The sequence below is a fragment of the Cololabis saira genome, chromosome 6 (assembly GCF_033807715.1).
Source record: "Cololabis saira isolate AMF1-May2022 chromosome 6, fColSai1.1, whole genome shotgun sequence".
NCBI classification, from domain to species: Eukaryota; Metazoa; Chordata; class Actinopteri; order Beloniformes; family Belonidae; genus Cololabis; species Cololabis saira.
The window spans coordinates 34,497,748-34,515,317 of record NC_084592.1 but is presented as its reverse complement, the minus strand read 5'-3'; the positions used below and the strand labels follow the sequence as shown (position 1 = coordinate 34,515,317).

General features: G+C 40.2%; 1 protein-coding gene across 1 annotated transcript in view; it reads right to left on the bottom strand.

The window, feature by feature from the left end:
* Positions 1-17,570, bottom strand: part of lrp1bb (low density lipoprotein receptor-related protein 1Bb) — a 520,571-nt gene that overhangs the window by 109,310 nt on the left and 393,691 nt on the right. The window contains exons 46-52 of the mRNA XM_061722939.1: positions 15,542-15,734; positions 13,687-13,812; positions 8,055-8,183; positions 7,852-7,971; positions 6,024-6,137; positions 5,686-5,835; positions 5,384-5,506 (exon numbers count right to left, since the gene is read on the bottom strand). Of these exons, the coding sequence (XP_061578923.1) occupies positions 5,384-5,506; positions 5,686-5,835; positions 6,024-6,137; positions 7,852-7,971; positions 8,055-8,183; positions 13,687-13,812; positions 15,542-15,734 (955 nt within the window). The remainder of the gene's footprint in view (positions 1-5,383; positions 5,507-5,685; positions 5,836-6,023; positions 6,138-7,851; positions 7,972-8,054; positions 8,184-13,686; positions 13,813-15,541; positions 15,735-17,570) is intronic.

The window sequence follows — 17,570 nt, the reverse complement described above, 5'->3', positions numbered from 1 at the left end:
CAGTGTTCCCTAAAGCTGGGCATACACTGTGTAATATTTTTTTTTTTTCCTTTTTTTTTTTTTTTCCCCTTTTTTTCCTCTTTTTTCACTGTGTAATATTTTAAATCGTATAAGACTGCCCCATCTCACACTGCACGACTAGAACGCAGAGTTCAAAAGTTCACAGCCCACGATTTATGGTCTCACACTGTACGACCCGATGCTCGGATGCGACCCGTCTGCTCACACTATACGATCATAATCCTCCCGTCGGACCTCTGTGTACTGGAACTCGAGGCCGGTTTTGGGGCAGGGGTGGGCTGTGTGCCCATCCAAACGTGCGTCCTGCCCACCCAATCAAAGGTTATGGGGATCCTTTATTTTTTTATATATTTATATATATTAAAAAAATCCCCAAATACCTGTACCGTTTCTGATTGGGTGGGCACTGCACATCATTTTTAGACACAAAAAAGAACGCATACCGCAAAAGTTGTGTCTCGGCGGAGGAACCCGGCGTCCCAGCAAAATGAGAAGAGAAAAAAAGAGTTGTTCCGAACAGCAGACAGCGCACACACTGAAGGCTGATTTATGGTTCCGCGTTACACCAACGCAGAGCCTACGGCGTAGGGTACGCGTCGATTTAACGCAGAACCGTAAATCAGGCTTTAAGATCCGTTTACAGCGTGTAACTGAATGAGAGCGTCCGACTATCAGGTCGAGCTGCGTGACATCGGACGCTCTCTGTCCACACTGAAACTGTTAAACTCGCGGCCAGTTAGGACAGTCTAATACAAAAAAAATAAAGCCATGGAATTGATTTTGTCGCAGAAGCTTCTCGCATGGGACACGTTTTGTGTACGACGCAGCCGGCTGCTCTGGCCGGAGCGAGGCTTATTCTCCTCCCCTCCTACACGTCATTCAAGCAGCCAATCAGCGCAGAGCCTCATTATCATAGCACCCCCCACCCTGAAAATGAAGCACAGAAAAAGGCTTTAGAAGCTGTAAAACTAAAGACAGGGCCCACAGGCTGGATTTCTGATTTATGTAGAAAAAACAAGCTTTAGATTGTTTTTAAGACATTCAAGGCCTGTTTAAAATATACATTAAATGCCATAATATGTCCCCTTTAAGGAAGAAGAGAGCAGACCTCATTCCTGCAATGAAACAAGCCAGGGAAAGTGGAAACTATGCTGTCATCAGTTATAATCGGCTGGTAATAAAAACCACGGAAGCCACAGCAGGACTGAATCTATGTATCCAAATATCATTGATTTTTTAAATTTTTTTATTTTCTCTAATTTTTATTATTTTTCCCTAACAGGTTAACATGATATCAAACATTTTATATAATATTGACCCGGACACAAACTGATGTCACTGCTGAATTGTATGAATTGAGTAACTACAGCCATATTTATAGATACATACAAAAATGACCAAGTGGTGTCTCCTTATATCTCAATACAAACTTGGTCTATAAAGAAAGACATTGAAAACTATTTTATCTTCTGCTGAAGCTGTGTTTGTTGAAACTGAGCAGTTCATTATCGCATGTATCTATAGACCACCTAGCTCTAGCCTGTCTGATTTCAATAATGATTTAGCTAAGGTTCTTGACACTATTTCTAAAGAAGGGAAAAAAATGTATTTAATGGGCGATCTAAATATCAACATTATACACCACATGAATAATAACTTAACTAAGGAATTTATTGATACAATGTACTCATATTAATTTCATCCTATGATATCACTTCCAACCAGGGTGACAGAGATGTCTGCCACTCTGATAGACAATATTTTTACAAACGTGTTTTGGGTGTTAACTGTAAGTCAGGGGTCCTGTGCATGGAGGTTGTTGATCGCTGTCCAATTTTCTTATTAATATCCAAGGATCACATTGAGCCAACTTCTAAATCTTCTAGATTCAAGAGAACATTTAATGTAACAAACATAGCAAAATTTAAATCAGTGATCAGCAAGCATCCATGGACCGATATTCCTCATTCTGTACACCCACAAAAATCTTACACTCTGTTTTCAAAATGTATCTCTCAGGCCTATGACCTGTGTTTTCCCCTTAGAATGGTGTCTTCCAAACCTCATTACAACCCATCCAAACCATGGATAGCGTCAGCCATAATGAAATCGGTGAATACTAAACATAGATTGTACAAAAAATATCTTAGTCTGACACCATTTAATCATGCTTAATTGAAAAACTATATAAATAAGTTAAATCATATTATTAGAGGAGCTTAAAAACATTATTATAATGAAGACATATCTAACATAAAAATAACATGACTATGTTGTGGATAACAATTAACTGTATTCTCAGCAAAAACAATAAATGCAAGAAATTACCTAAATTCAAGGCTGAAGGGGGGCTCAATTCTGACCCTCAAGTAATTGCAAACAATTTTAATAAATCTTTCTCAGAAGTTGGTCCTAATCTGGCCTCCAAGATCCCACATAGTAACCATAATCCCCTTGAATTCATGAATTCTCCTATCCTAGATGACATACATACATACATACTCAGCTGTTTCCGAAGATGAGGTTCGGAAGATATTAGAGGGCCTGAAAGATTCTTATCCAGGTCGTGGCAACATTGATGGCAAATTATTGAAAACCATCCAGGCAACTAACTCACATTTTCAACCTTTCATTGGAGCAGGGAACAGTTCCTTCTGAACTAAAAATAGCCAAAATTATCCCAATTCATAAAGACGATGACCCAGCCATTTTCAATCATTATAGACTATTTCTGTTTTGCCCGGTATATCAAGAACTCTGAAAAAAAATGTTTACCATAGATTAATTGAACATGGGTTTAGAAAAAAAAACATTCAACTTATATGGCCCTCATACATTTAGTAAATTAAATATATAATGCTAGAAATAGAAAGGAAATTCCTATAGGTATTTTTCTGGACTTATCTTAGGCATTTGACACGGTCAATCTCCATATTCGTCTGCAAAAACTGTCTCATATTGGAGTAAATAATAACGCGTTTCTCTGGTTCAAGTTATCTGCAAGACAGACAACAGTTTGTATCTTAAAATGGAACAAATTCTTCTTTACTTTATATGCAATCTGGAGTGCCTTAAGGATCTTGGGCCTTTGTTATTCTTTATATATATTAATGACCAGTCAAATGTCTCAAATAAACTGTCCAAAATATTATTTGTAGATGACAGAAGCGTCCTCTACTCTCATAAAGATCCCAACACCATTATAAAGGTCTTAAATGAAGAACTTGGTAAACTGATTATTTGGTTTCGGTGCAATGTTCATATATTTTGGTCTCAAATCTCATATATTTAAGAAGTCATCAGCAATATATATTGATAACATCCTTATAACTAACCCGTGTTCTACACAATTCCTTGGTATTATGATTGATGGATCATTGTCCTGGAAATAGCATATTATGGCTATTTCCACAAAAATGGCTAAGAGTATTGGTATTCTACGTAAAACCTGTCATCTGATCAGTTCTGAGGTAGCCACTATGTTTTATTATTCAATGATCTATCCGTATATTAACTATTGTAATATAGCTTGGGCTAGTACTCACCAGACCAAACTTGAGCCTATATACCGTCTGCAGAAACAAGCTCTAAGAATAATATGTTGTGTACACCCAAGACATTCATCTCAGCCTCTGTTAACTCTGTTAGGTATCTGTTTTTCAAGTCAATCATCTTCAATTCGGTGTATTTGTTCATGGCTCATTGGGGAGAACCCTTCCCCTATTTTTTTCATAACCCATTTAGGCATAATTCTCAGGTCCATAATTACCCCACTCGCAGTCCAAATGACCTCAGACCACCCGTACAGTCCAAACTCAATTTAATACAAGCTTCAGAGGGTCAAAGATTTACAATTCTCTGCCATTATATCTAGGTGACTTGTCTCCTCATAAATTTAAGAAGGCTCTTAAATCACTTCTCTTGGACACTAAATACTTTCCATATGGTCTGCTAAATGAACCTGGGTCCATTCATTATTAGTTATATTCTTGGTGTGTTTTTTACCCTATTGTTGTTATATGTATGTCTCATTATCTTTGTTATTAATTTTTCTTTTTCTCTTTCAGCTGTATGACATGTATTAGGATACTTATTTTTTAACTAAGGAAATGTTATCTTTAAATGTACACATCCCTGGAGAATGCAATTTCGTAAACCCCTGGAGGGTTTTTAGTGAAGTTTAATGAACAATGCACGTATTTTTTGAATGGACATTAAAAGATCAGTTACCGTATTTTTGCGACCATAAAGGCGCACATAAAATTCTTTTTTTTTTTTTTTTAAATGTGCCGCGCGCCCAATGAAACGGTGCGCCGTTTCTATTACCTGTATTACGGTAATGTAAGGTGGACAGCCACCATGAGAACGGTAAAGGGAGAAGGGGGCGTGTGAAGCCGTATCTGTTACCTGTATTACGGTAATGTACGGTGGATGGCCACCATGAGAACGGTAAAGGGAGAAGGGGGCGTGTGAAGCCGTATCTGTTACCTGTATTACGGTAATGTACGGTGGACGGCCACCATGAGAACGGTAAAGGGAGAAGGGGGCGTGTGAAGCACAGGCGGAAGAAATGAAAATTGAACATTTTCATGGAGGTCCGTCTTGGTGCTTTCGCTTCATGAAACGGGGCCAGCGCAGCAGCAGCGCCCGGCGGATTATATGGAAAAGATGGAGTGCTTCCACTCATTCTGCAGCCGACACATCACGAACATGGACAGGTGCCGCTCACGTTAGGTGAATCACACGGTGGAGTTAACGGGGACCAGACCCGGGACGCGGGACCAGGACCACCGCGGGGGGAGCGGAGCGGGACGCGGGACCACCGCGGTCGGGATCCGCAGCACAACGGGGTATGAAAAGTTTATTTGCTCTTGTGCTTGCCTGCCACGCTGATGGACAGAAACTGCCGGCTATGGTGATTTTTAAAAGAAAAGCGTTGCCTAAACAGACTTTTCCAGCCAGAGTGAAATGAAAAGGGCTGGTGGATGAGACAGGTTTATGTGCGGCGACCCAGTGTTTTTTTTTTATTCTTTAATGCGGAAACAGAAGATGAACCTTTGAAGGGTTTGATTGATGTGAAAAGTGAAATAAAATATCAAACTAAGTTTTGCTCCGCTCTATTTTTAAATAAGCACTCTTGCGTGTGTGTTTTGCGGTGCGCGTGTGTGCAGCTCCGTGTCTGTAGACGGCGCCTTTTGGGTCGGTGCGCCGTATGTGTGTTTAAAATCCAAAAATGACACACAAAACTGAGGGTGCGCCTTTTCACACGGCCGCGCCGAATGGTCGTGAAAATACGGTAAGCAAAATACTGCTCATTATTAGAAGGAGGTTTATCATCTTGAAAAGCAGTGTGACAGCTTACCACATTGGAATTCATCTGCTCCGTCTTCACAATCCTTTTGACCATCACAGAGCCAAACGCTGGAAATGCAGTTCCCACTAGGACAAGCAAAGTGTCCCTCTTCACACTTTTGCCCATGTATTACTGGAATCAACAAAAAAAAACAGTTAAGCCCTAGGCACTGGTGATGATTAAGTTCAAACTTTTCCCAAGCTTTTTCTGAATCTCTTTTCTTCACTGCCAACATCTCTGAAAAGGCATTCTGTTTTAATCATTTTTAATTGAAGTCGACTTTCTTGATCTGCTTCTGAGTTGCAGCTCACCCTGGCAGTTAGTCTCATCAGCATAGTCCCCACAGTCATTGGAACCGTCACAGATCCACGATGGGTGTATGCACAGCGAGGTGGAGTTGCAACTGATGAAGTCTTTTTCCTTCACCCCCATTTTATAAAAGTGAGAGCATTCGGTGTGATCTGAATACAAAACATAGTACTACAATAAGTGAATTGTCACGATGGGGGCGGTGACTGTGAAAGAAGCTTTATTTACTCTGATCCAAGTAATGAGCAAATAACTGGATATACAGTATTTGATGTGTGCATATCTGCAGTATGAATGTTTTCCTTTCACTCTAGTGCTTAGCAATGGCCGAAGCACTTACTGCAGTGTTTTTCATCTGAGGCATCGGCGCAGTCAATGACCTGGTTACACCAGGCTGAGCTGGGTACACAGCTCCCGTCCTTGCATGTTGATTCTGATGAGCCACATGTGACATCTGTTGGAGACAATGATCATTTCCAATTGATAAACCGAAACAGAAACACGAAAGTCATGGGTAACATTTAGAGCAACAAATCACTGCTGCTCTGTACCAGTACAAAAAAAAATGGAGTCGAGAGTTTGCACACCTGAAATCCAATTATTGCAACTAGTTTGGAGGTATGGTTTACACCTACGTTGACTGTTAAAAGACACTCAAACAAGTTTGCTTTTCATAAGAAACATTGTGAAAAGGAATACATTGTAAAACATCTCATAAAAAGATCTCTGAAGAGATACAGTACATTCAAGATCGGCATACAGCTTGAGAAGGATATAACGTCATCTCAAAATCTTAAAGAGGACCTATTATGAAAAACACGTTTTTTCTTGCTTTAACATATATAAAGTGGTCTCCCCTCAGCCTGCCAACTCAGAGAAGGAGGAAAGCAACCAAATTCTGCAGTGTCTGTACAGCCGCCCGGATGAGCCATCAAGTGTCATGTGACTTCTACGAGCCGTTCAGATTCTGCTCCTGTCGTGACCTCCGATGCGTGAAACCACGCCCACAACTATAAAACCGTGTAACTGCATGCGAGCGTCCGACTATCGCATCGCACTGCGTGACATCGGACGCTCTCTGTCCATCTCCCTCAAGCAGCTGCCACTTTATTGAGGTTTTTGTAGTGAAATGAGGAGGAATCATAGAGATAACTTCTCATTTCAACTAACTGGATCAGCCGTTCCTCATCCGTGACTGTTTCCTACAGCGCTTTCAACCGGCTTTCAACGCAAGTGACAGGAAGAAAATAGAAGCAGGGCGTCCGACAAATGTTCAGCTCAAAACGGCGTGCAGCGCTGCGCAGTGCTGCGTCGCTGCAGCCAGTTAGGGCAGTCCAATAGAAAATAAAGCAATGGAATTGATTTTGTAGCTGACGCTCGCTCGCATGCATGACACGGTGTAAAGGCTGATTTATGGTTCCGCGTTACACCAACGCAGAGCCTATGGAGTAGGGTACGCCATAGGGTCTGCGTCGATTTAACACAGAACCATAATTCAGGTGACGGTTAACCGTCACCCAGTATAACAATAAATGTTTTTGAATACGATTACAGACTATACCTTTAAGCCATTTAGACAGATAGACGGACAGACAGAGAGACAGACAGAGAAACAGAGAGACAGAGAGACAGACAGAGAGACAGACAGACATAGAGAGAGACAGACAGACATAGAGAGAGACAGACAGACAGACAGACAGACAGACAGACAGACAGACAGACAGACAGACAGACGGACGGACGAGGGCCTGATAATGCCACACCATACTGAGATCTCACAGTGCTGGGTTCGAAGATCCTCGTTAATTACCAGCCTACTGCTCTCCCCTTATGGGTTCAGTCATCTTAATCAGAATCTATACGCCTCAACTGCAGTGTGAAAATAACCAGAGCTGGAACATCACATCTCATAAACTGTCTCAGATAAAACCCTCAAGCAAAAGAGAAATAACCCAAAATGTTCAGATTCCTCAAAGCTGTTTCCAAAGGTTGTGTTTGGGCATCTCTTTTAATTTGTGCATTCTTTTTGATTTTGGGCCTCATTAATAAGTAAGAGCTTAGCGCAGCATGTGGCTGGGTGTGCTATATCAACATAAGTATTAGTGTGACTCAGTTCTGCCTACAGAGGAAAGTCCAACAGAGCGGGCGATCAAACGGCTGAAACTCACTGCCACAGAAAGCTTCATCAGAGTTATCTCCACAGTCATCGATGCCATCGCAGAAGCGACTACTGGCCACACACCGCTGGTTGTAGCAGGGCTTATAACCCCTCCGACAGCTCCTGTTGTCTGAACAAATTGAATTTTATACAGATATATAACTGATGTCCTTCATTCTTCTTTTTTAACAAGGATGAATTTATTTGCCTCACCACAGTACTGCATCTTCTCATCTGATTTATCTTTGCAGTGAGCTATTCCATCACAAGTCAACTGGTAGTTTATGCATACTCCATTCCCACACTCAAATTCGGTGTGGATGTTGCACGAGGAGTTCTCTGCTGCAAAAGAAGAAAAGAAGATACTCTCAAAAGAAACTCAAAGGCATCATTTAAACACCTGTAACAGTACATTTGTACTCCATTCAGTGACATTCTTCAACTTACTGTAGATCTGTCTCATGTTCCCTTTCTATCAGCAAAAAGACACTGATTTATTTTGCACTTTGCAAAAATTCAGCCATCAGATATATAAATCAGTGCAACAATAAAAACCCATCCCACCTTTCTGCTTTGATGTTCCTCTCTAAAACCAAAACAGATTAATGGAAGAAAGGAGAAAAAAAGGCACAGACAGGGGAGCAGGAAGTGAAGTTGCTTTCTTTACATTGTGGAATCCTGGGAAAATGAAGAGGCACTCAGGCGCATGACAATGCCCCTGTTCCATTATAACTTTTGTTGTTTTTTTCCGAGTGACTTTATGATGAACATGCAGATTGATACAATTTTTATTTTGCATATTTGTTTTTATTTATCCTTTTATCATTTGGTTTCACAATGAAAAAAAAAACAAACAAAACAAAAAAAAAAGTCCCAGTTTTTCCTTTTTATCTGATTTGGTTCTGAAAAACACACACTAAAGAGAAAGATACACACTTTTCTCCTAAGCAATAATGACGGTGTTAGAAATGCAAGGTGTGGGGACACGCTGGCGCAGCTGGTAGTGCAGCCACCTCACAGCTAGAAAGTCCTGGGTTCAATTCTTGCCCGGGACGCTGTGGGTGCTTAGTGCGTATTTACTTTCCCCATGACTTCAGGTTGGCAAAAGGGCCTTTTTGTGTGCAGTTTGCATGTTCTCCCCATGGTAGCTAACGTGAGCTACCCCCACAAAAACATGCAGCTTCCATGCGCTACGTCCGGCCAGAGAAACCCCACCCTGTTGGGTGAAAAAAAGCGGCCTGCTCACTCCTCAGGTTAAGGAGGAGACTTGAGCTCAGTGCAGGGCTGTAGCACCCTATAATGTAATAATTTCCTGATAATGTAATAACGCCTGAAAATGTAATAAAATTTGCACTTAACTCAATTGAAAATGTAATAAAACCCAATAACGTAATAACTCAACCAATAATGTAATAAAATATCCTGACTGATATTGTAATAACATTTTTACCGATAATGTAATACCTTATTATATTATTGGGAATTTATTACATTCTTAGGTGGGTCTTTTTTTTTCAAAACTGATAATGTAATACTTGACAGATAATGTAATATATATGTTTATTTTCAGTCCAGAGTTCAACATTTTGTGTTTTAAGAATCTAAGAATGTTATATACACTGGATGTGAAACACCAGATTGAAAATGATTACATTATAGGGTGCTACAAGGGCCCTCCCGGGGTTGGTAGAGGGAACAATGCCCAGGACTGACTTAGGAAGGAGCACTGGGTGAAATAGAGAGACATAGGCAAGAGGCTCTTTGGCATACAAGTCTGCAATTGCAATGAATCTTTACTTTACTTTTCATGTTTTCATTATGTAAAGCACATTGAATAGACTTGATCCCAAAATGTGCTGTAAAAATAAACGTACCTAGCCTTGCACACTAATTCAGAAGTAATAGATTTACATGACAATGCTTCAATATCACCGAAGAAGAAAAAAACTAAGAAAGAAAACAAAACCAGGTGCGCATCTTTTTAATCAGTTTGTATTTTTTTTTAATAGTTTTTTCAGTAAGTGAAAAAAGTCTTTTGTCCTCATAAAAACTGTGTTTAAATATTATATTATAATTAAAACAATCATAATAGCTACTTTGGCATGACACCTGCTGCCAAGGTACTGTCAGCTCTGTGGTGGCAACACTTTATTTGCACTTTTACAATATACCAAGGAGCACTTTGGTCTGAGAAAATGAAAGGCATGAAATGTATTTGTATAGAACATTTCATTTACAAGACAATTCAAAGTGCTTTACATAAAAACACAAAAAATACATAAAAATGTAAAAGAGTTTAAAGACATAAATTAAACAAATGAGATGCAAGAAATAAAAGGTGTAATGCATTGTGGTAGATTACTGAAATGCAGCTGGAAAAAAATGGTTTTAAAACTTTACTTAAAGCAATTGACAGTTTCAGCAGCCCTTATGCATTCTGGGAGTTCCACTGGTAAGGAGCATAAAAGCTGAAAGCTAAGAGAAAGTCAAATTATTGCCTTAGTCCAACTGATATCAAAGTTTTAAAAGCCATGTATACACCTTTGTCGAGCTGTAGTCGAACTGAACTAGAGTTCTTGAAATCGAGCTATTAGAATCAGATAATGCGGGTTCTAAATCAAGCTATTCCAGCATGTATACGTAAACCACGGTTAGCTGTGGTTTGCGTGGCCTGGGACTCCCTCTTCCGTAATTGACGAGACTGCGGAAGCGGGAATAACAGTCACAGCATGACAACAACACAGTAGAAGAAAAGGACAAGCAACAACAAAGTTGTTGAGTGTACCGTGAGTGTATAAGCAGGCTGTCCTAGTAGTAAGAGGTTGAAGAGATTTGTTTACTTATTGTTCTAACTAACCGGAAAAATGCTAACGCAAAAGGGCGCCATCTATTGTCGCGGAATCGAATGCACCTCACTCAATAATTTGACTGTCTTCTCGTGCATGTATACTTGAATTTCTTGGAAACTCCAGTTAAGTCTTTAGCTCAATTGTTGCCAATAGCTCGATTATGAAGTGCATGTAACCGTATTAAGTGTTTGGTTCTAACTCTGGGTACAGAAAGTAGGCGTGACCATGACGACCTGAGGGTTCTGGTTGGTTCATCATGGACCAGGAGATCAGAGATGTAGTTTGGCTCGAGATCATTCAGAGATTTATAAACCAAACAGCAGGATTTTAAAATCTATTTTGTGACAGAAAGGAAGCCATTGTAAAGATTTAAGAACTGGAGTTATATGGTCCACTCTCTTGAGGCACATTTCCACTAGCAGGAGTTCAGGGTAAATCTTAAAAAAAAAACAGAACAGCCGACCATCAGGTGGCGGTAATGCGCATTCTTTGCTCTTCGCAAATGCCAGCAGCATAAAACGAGATGAAAAAGAAGAATTCAGCAGAAGAATAAAGAAAAGAAGAAACACATTTGTGGTAATGGAGACACGGCCTGGCCCCGAAAAATCTACCCAGAACTCCTGCTAGTGGAAATGCGCCTTTAAAAAAAACAAATAAAAGAAAATGCACCTTTGGTCTTAGTGAGGATTCGGACAGCACTATTGTGAACTAACTGTAGCTGATTGATGGATTTTTTTTAGGAAGAGCCGTGAAAAAACCTTACGGGAGCCCACTCTGCTGAAGATAAAAGCAAAGTTTTTCTATGTCCTGCTAAGATATCAGTCCTTTAAATCTTGATATGTTCCTAGGTGATAATAGGCTGACTTCACTATTCTCTTAAAGGGAACCCTGCATATTAAGACATGTAGGTCTTAAAAGATAAATGTTGGTATCAATTATAACAATGTGATATAAAAAACCTTGTTGATGTCTTCGTTTTTATAAAATTTGAAAATATAATTTAACATGTAGGTCGCCATTGTTTTTTACGTTCTGGGTAGTACGTCACACGGTGGCACCTGCTAACCCCCGTCCACTGTTCTGACACCCAGAAACAGATGAAAACACAGCTAAACAGGTGACGGCGCACCAGAAATACAGATGAAAACACAGCTGAACATTAAGGTGACGGCGCACCTACAAAAAAGTAAAATAAAATTAAAAAAAAGTGCAGCCCCATACAGCATGAACTATAAAAACACCATAAAACTCAGATAGACTAACAGACCACACGTTTCAACTAGCAGATAACCGATGCTACAATAAAAACCCCAGCCAGATCTGGCGTCATTAAATTAAATAAAGATGTTCTTGCCTATTTGAAGCGAAGTCTGCGCCTCCCGTTTCGTCAAAGTCCCGGGCCAGTCCCCTCAGCGTCGGGTCTGTCATCACCCAGCACCGAGGCCGGTTTTAGGGGGGAGAGGGGGGGGCTATGCCCACTCAAACGTGCATATTGCCCACCGGCGTCTCCATCCCGGCGGCTGTAGCGAGAGCGGAGAGCGGAGAGCGGGTGGCGGAGCGCTGCGGGCTGTAGAGCCCCGGCTACGCAGGCTACGGCGTAGCCTACGCAGGCTACGGCGTAGCCTACGCCGTCTACGCCGTAGGCTACGCCGTCTACGCAGGAGCCTAATGCACTGGTAAGATGCGCACAACATTGATCATTTTTGCAGATCTCCCGTGCATCACAGAACTTTGATCCAGTTTGCCTGAACCGAGACGTCTTATGGGCTCCCTCGTCAGCCTCCACGGCCGGGAGAGAGCTGCTCAACTATGTTTTAGATACCTGTCCCAGTTAAACTAATGGGCTTATCTTCCCAGAGCCACCGTCGTACGTCATCGCCCCCAGAATACATTGCGCAGGTAAAACATGGCGCCTCCCGCAGGTCAAAATATGTAATAAACATTGTAGATTTTTAAAGCAATTAGATTATTTTATGTGTTTCTAACAACATATTTTAGTATAAGAGAACAATTGTGGCTAATTAGGGACTACATGTCTTAATATGCAGGGTTCCCTTTAATGTGGCTGTTAAAGTCAGGTCTGAGTCCAGAACTACTCCCAGGTTTTTTTTGCTTGGCCATTGCGTTTTAGCTTCACTGCTTGAAGCTGAGTACTGACTTTTAATCTTTCTTCCTTGCCTCCAAACACTATAAATTCTGTTTTTTGTCTTTGAGGACAACTCGTTAATTTGATCAATACATTTGATCAATGTTTGAATTGGATTATAGTCTCCTGGTGAGATGGTTATGTAGATTTGTGTGTCATCTATAGTTATGGTAACTTTTTTCATAATCAGAGCAAGTGGGAGCATTAAGACTTGAGAGAACCAAGTATTGAACCTTGGGGAATTCCACGTGTTATTTTTGTTAGCTCAGATTTGTAGCTACCTAAGGCCACAAAATAGTCCCTGTGTTTTAGGTAGGACTCCAATCAGGTAAGTGCTGTGCCAATAACTCCCACCTAGTTATTAACCTGTCTCTCAACATGTTATGGTTGACTGTGTCGACCATACATTTGTATTGTATTGACAAGAAAAAATATCCCTTCTATTTTATTTTTATTTTCAATAAAAGAACATCTAATTCTCTTCAATATAATTTTCTGAAAAGAAAGTCCAATGTCAGATCTTAAAGAGAAATACCACTACATTGTATTATTGCTGTGACCGTAGTTATGCACATGGAGAAAACACCCTATTCAATTTAACATATTTTGTTCCTCATGAACCTAAAGTCTCACAGTAACTTTTTGTTATATTTATATTCATTAACTGACTTTAACTATTGAAATAAATGTTATGCCCTTCGTGAAAGATTATGAACCAATAGAAGATCATGCTTGTTTTTGTGCGTGCTTTGTACTTACCAAAGAAGTCATTGAAAATCAATATATGATTCCAACAATGTTTAAAGAACAAGCTTCAGTATGATTAAGGCTAAAGTTTCTCATGACTTACACACACATCTGTTGTCATCCAGCAGCACACGTTCTCCACGGCAAGAGCAGTTGACCCTCCCATGTGGGCTCAGGAGACAAAGGTCACCGCAGCCTCCGTTCATGTGTCGGCATGGAGACAGCTCACCTTTAACGACAGTCCAACAGAACAATATAAAGCTGTAGACGTGTGCAGAGGATCATCCTCAAAGATTGCTCTGTCTGTTTGAGAGCCCAAAGGAAGTTACACGTTGCAATTAATAAGATAAACAGGAAAGTAAGTTGCTCTTGCCATCCGCGTCTGACCAGTGGGACATGGTTAAGCCCTCATCCCTTTGTCCTACTTGAAAATAAAAGTTTATCCGACACTTATGAGACTCCCTATGCAACATAAGCTACTCTATTATTATTAATTACCACTGGGGCTAAGTTTATGGCTACTTTAAATTAGATCACTTTCATTTGTCAACCCACTGTTTAGACATTAAATAAAGATTTTTATATATATTTTTTGTGCTCTTAATACCCAGTATATATATAGCAACCTTACAAACTCTGTACTCTAACCCCTCTGAATTGCAGAGCTTCACAAAGGTTTCCCAAAGTGATCCTTTGCCTATGTGGTTACATCAGTAACTGATGGATAGTGGTTCTTGAAGAAGTGAAGTATCCAGGATCTCATCTGAGTTCATGGGTCTCCAGCTAAGAGACCCATGACCTTTATGTATTGAAATACATACAGAATGGCTCAATGATATCATGTACTGTAGAAGGAGATATATGCAAAATCCTTGCAATATTTCTTCGAGGAACATTGTTTTTTTTTAAACTTTCAATAATTTTCTCAATCATTTGTTGAAAGAGAGAGGGGAGCACAGGGCTTGGTGGGTAGCACTGTTGCCTCACAGCAAGAAGGTTCCTGGTTTGACTCCAGGCCAGCAGGAGTTTACATGTTCCTTCCGTGCTTGCATGGGTTCCTCGTGGGGACTTCCTCCCACAGTCCAAAAACATGAATGTTAGGTTGATTGATCATTCTAAATTGCCTGTAGGTGTTAGAGCAAGTGTGCATGGCTGTTTGTGTAGGAGGCTCCGGCAGACCCCCATGACCCTGTACAGGATTAAATGGGTATTGGAAATTGATGGATTTGTTGAGAAAACTGAGATCCTCTGCCGATCTTTGCTCCTTAAAGTCCCAGCCTTTCATAGATCATGCTTTTGTACCAGATAGATAGATAGATAGATAGATAGATAGATAGATAGATAGATAGATAGATAGATAGATAGATAGATAGATAGATAGATAGATAGATAGATAGATAGATAGATAGATAGATAGATAGATAGATAGATAGATAGATGGATGTTCCTACTGTTGTAAATCTTAGAATGTTTTTGTATTTTCTATGTAATATTTCTTATTTTAGGTTGTACTTGTAGTTTCATTAATTAGATTTTTTTTCAAACTGCTTATATGTATTTGCTTACAAAAGCATAGATTTGTTAAGTTAGACTTTAGTTTTCTGTTAAAATCATTTTTCTAGTCAGCTTGACCCACCTTTAAAAGTTTTTAAAAAATAATTATTTTTATTCTTTAATACTATGCAAGTGTTATTTTATTTTTTATAAGTGCATTTTTACAGTTTGATTTTTTTATTGACAAATATTTGGGGAATCAAACATAGGAAGTCTTTCAAAGCCAAAAACTATTCCCATAATATTAATTTTTGCCACATATTTTGCCACAATTGTGCATAGACCTGTATGATAAATACGCAAACAAGAACGCACCTGCAAATGAAAGGGACAGGAATAGTTTTACATACGAGGCACACATTGGTCATAAAATTAAACCCATGTCCAGGTGTTCACATACTCACAGTTATTGGTATCCTTGGCTACAGCTATAATTCCCATTGGCTGATGAGGTATATCTGCTCGCAGTACCTTGATGTCAGCACCTGTGTACTTGTTTGCTCGCAGCACAGCTCGCCGGGCCCAGTCTGACCAGTAGATGAAATCTGCATAGATGGCAAGCCCATAGAAGTTTCCAGATCCAGACTTAACTATGACCTAAAAATTGTAGAGAGGAATGCTGCTGTTAGGTGAAAGACCAAGTGACATGCATAATGCAACTATGATGTAATATCGTACAGACCACTTAAAACTTGATACAGTACTGACATGCCTCTTAATAAAACCCCAGGAATAAGCACTTAGAATAATGTTTCCACTCATTAATCATCAAATCTCCCCTGCCGCCAACTTGACTGCTTAACCCAGATGTTGGGGGAGTAAATGACAGCGTCATTGGCAGTGAGGCAAAAATCCATCAGATGCCTCCTTCTGGGACTCTCCAGGCTTGTGTGGAGAATCAGGGACTCCAACTGCTCTGTAGTCTCAGCCATTAGTGGGACAGCCTTGTGAGCGACATCACATTAGCCCTGTGCCATACTCGGATTAATAGGACAGGTGTTGATTAAAGGAGCCCAGCATGTGGAAGCAACAACTGGCCATCATGCCATTGAGATACAGAGAAAGAACGAGGGGTGAGCACCAGATGGGGCAGAGATGAACATATTGATAGCAAATTAGATTTAGTAAGCATTCAGCTTCAGCCACCATCAGCCTTAGTTGTGTGTTTTTTTATGAACTCGTTTTGCATAAATTTGGGAAAACATATGTGTCAGCAGTCTCTCTCTGTATGTTCGACATTATTTCAATATTTTTGTATACTTTGAATGAATCATTGACCCATTACAAGATATTTGTCATGTTATTTGTCACTCTTGTTCTAAAATAAATGAGTAGAACAGAATAGAAAGATGGTTCTAAGTTTGGTCGCAGATTCTTTCCGTAATCACAGTGAGGATGGTTTCTAGAATTGTACAAATCCCTGCACATCTGGACAGACTGTTGGTGGATATACAATTTCTGAATCCCAAATCAATTTACACCCACTTACACCAGAGGTGTATAGGAAATATAAAACCTGAACACAATGTTTTATTTGACCCTTTCCATAGGCCCTGTGTAGTACACTATATTCAAAACTGTCTGCCAGTTTTCAGCCTCTGCTGCTCTAGGTCATAGCAAGTTAGCTGCATTGGTTTTGGCACTGATTTCTTTTATACAGTACCTGTGGAGTCAGAGGGTAAATCATGCCCATCTGTAACTTAAGAATGTAATTAATGCTGACAGGACTTTTACTTCTTTTTTTTTTTAACAGAACTGAGGGATTTGAAGGACGAGTACAATCCCAGAGTGCTGAACACATCTAAAGGACATAAATCCTTTAAAAAGACACTGATTTGACATCACTAATGGTTGTCTGCCTATGTGGGATTAGGAAATGCCATTCATCGACATTGGTGTTCTGCTATGCTGTGTATAGTCCTGTGATCACTGCTGGGCTGCTCGACTGTTGGTCGGAAGCTCATGAGCTCAGGCTAGCTGTCTACTATCATTCTCCACCTGGAGCATGCCGCCACTCTACTTGTACTCAGATCTCCTCAACCCCAATAACCACCTATGTCTAACACCTGTAACATTTTGGCAAAAACCGTCCTCCACACAGGTTGTATGTTTTTTTACAACTTCACGTCGCCAAATTCCATCCTTTTCTGCTGGTCCTGTCATGCACCAACTCCCTCATTACATCATCACAACAAAGGACATGTGAATCTGTCCAATCTCCTTCCACTTCCCCGGTCCTAACAACCAATCACAAAACAACATCACCTGACACTAAATCTGCCCAACAGTCGCTCTCTTAACAACAAGGCCTCATTAGGGTGGGCAGCACGGTGGATTAGTGGTTAGCACTGTTTCCTCACAGCAAGAAGGTTCCTGGTTCGACTTCCTGATCCGACAGGAGTCTTTCTGTGTGGAGTTTACATGTTCCCCCCG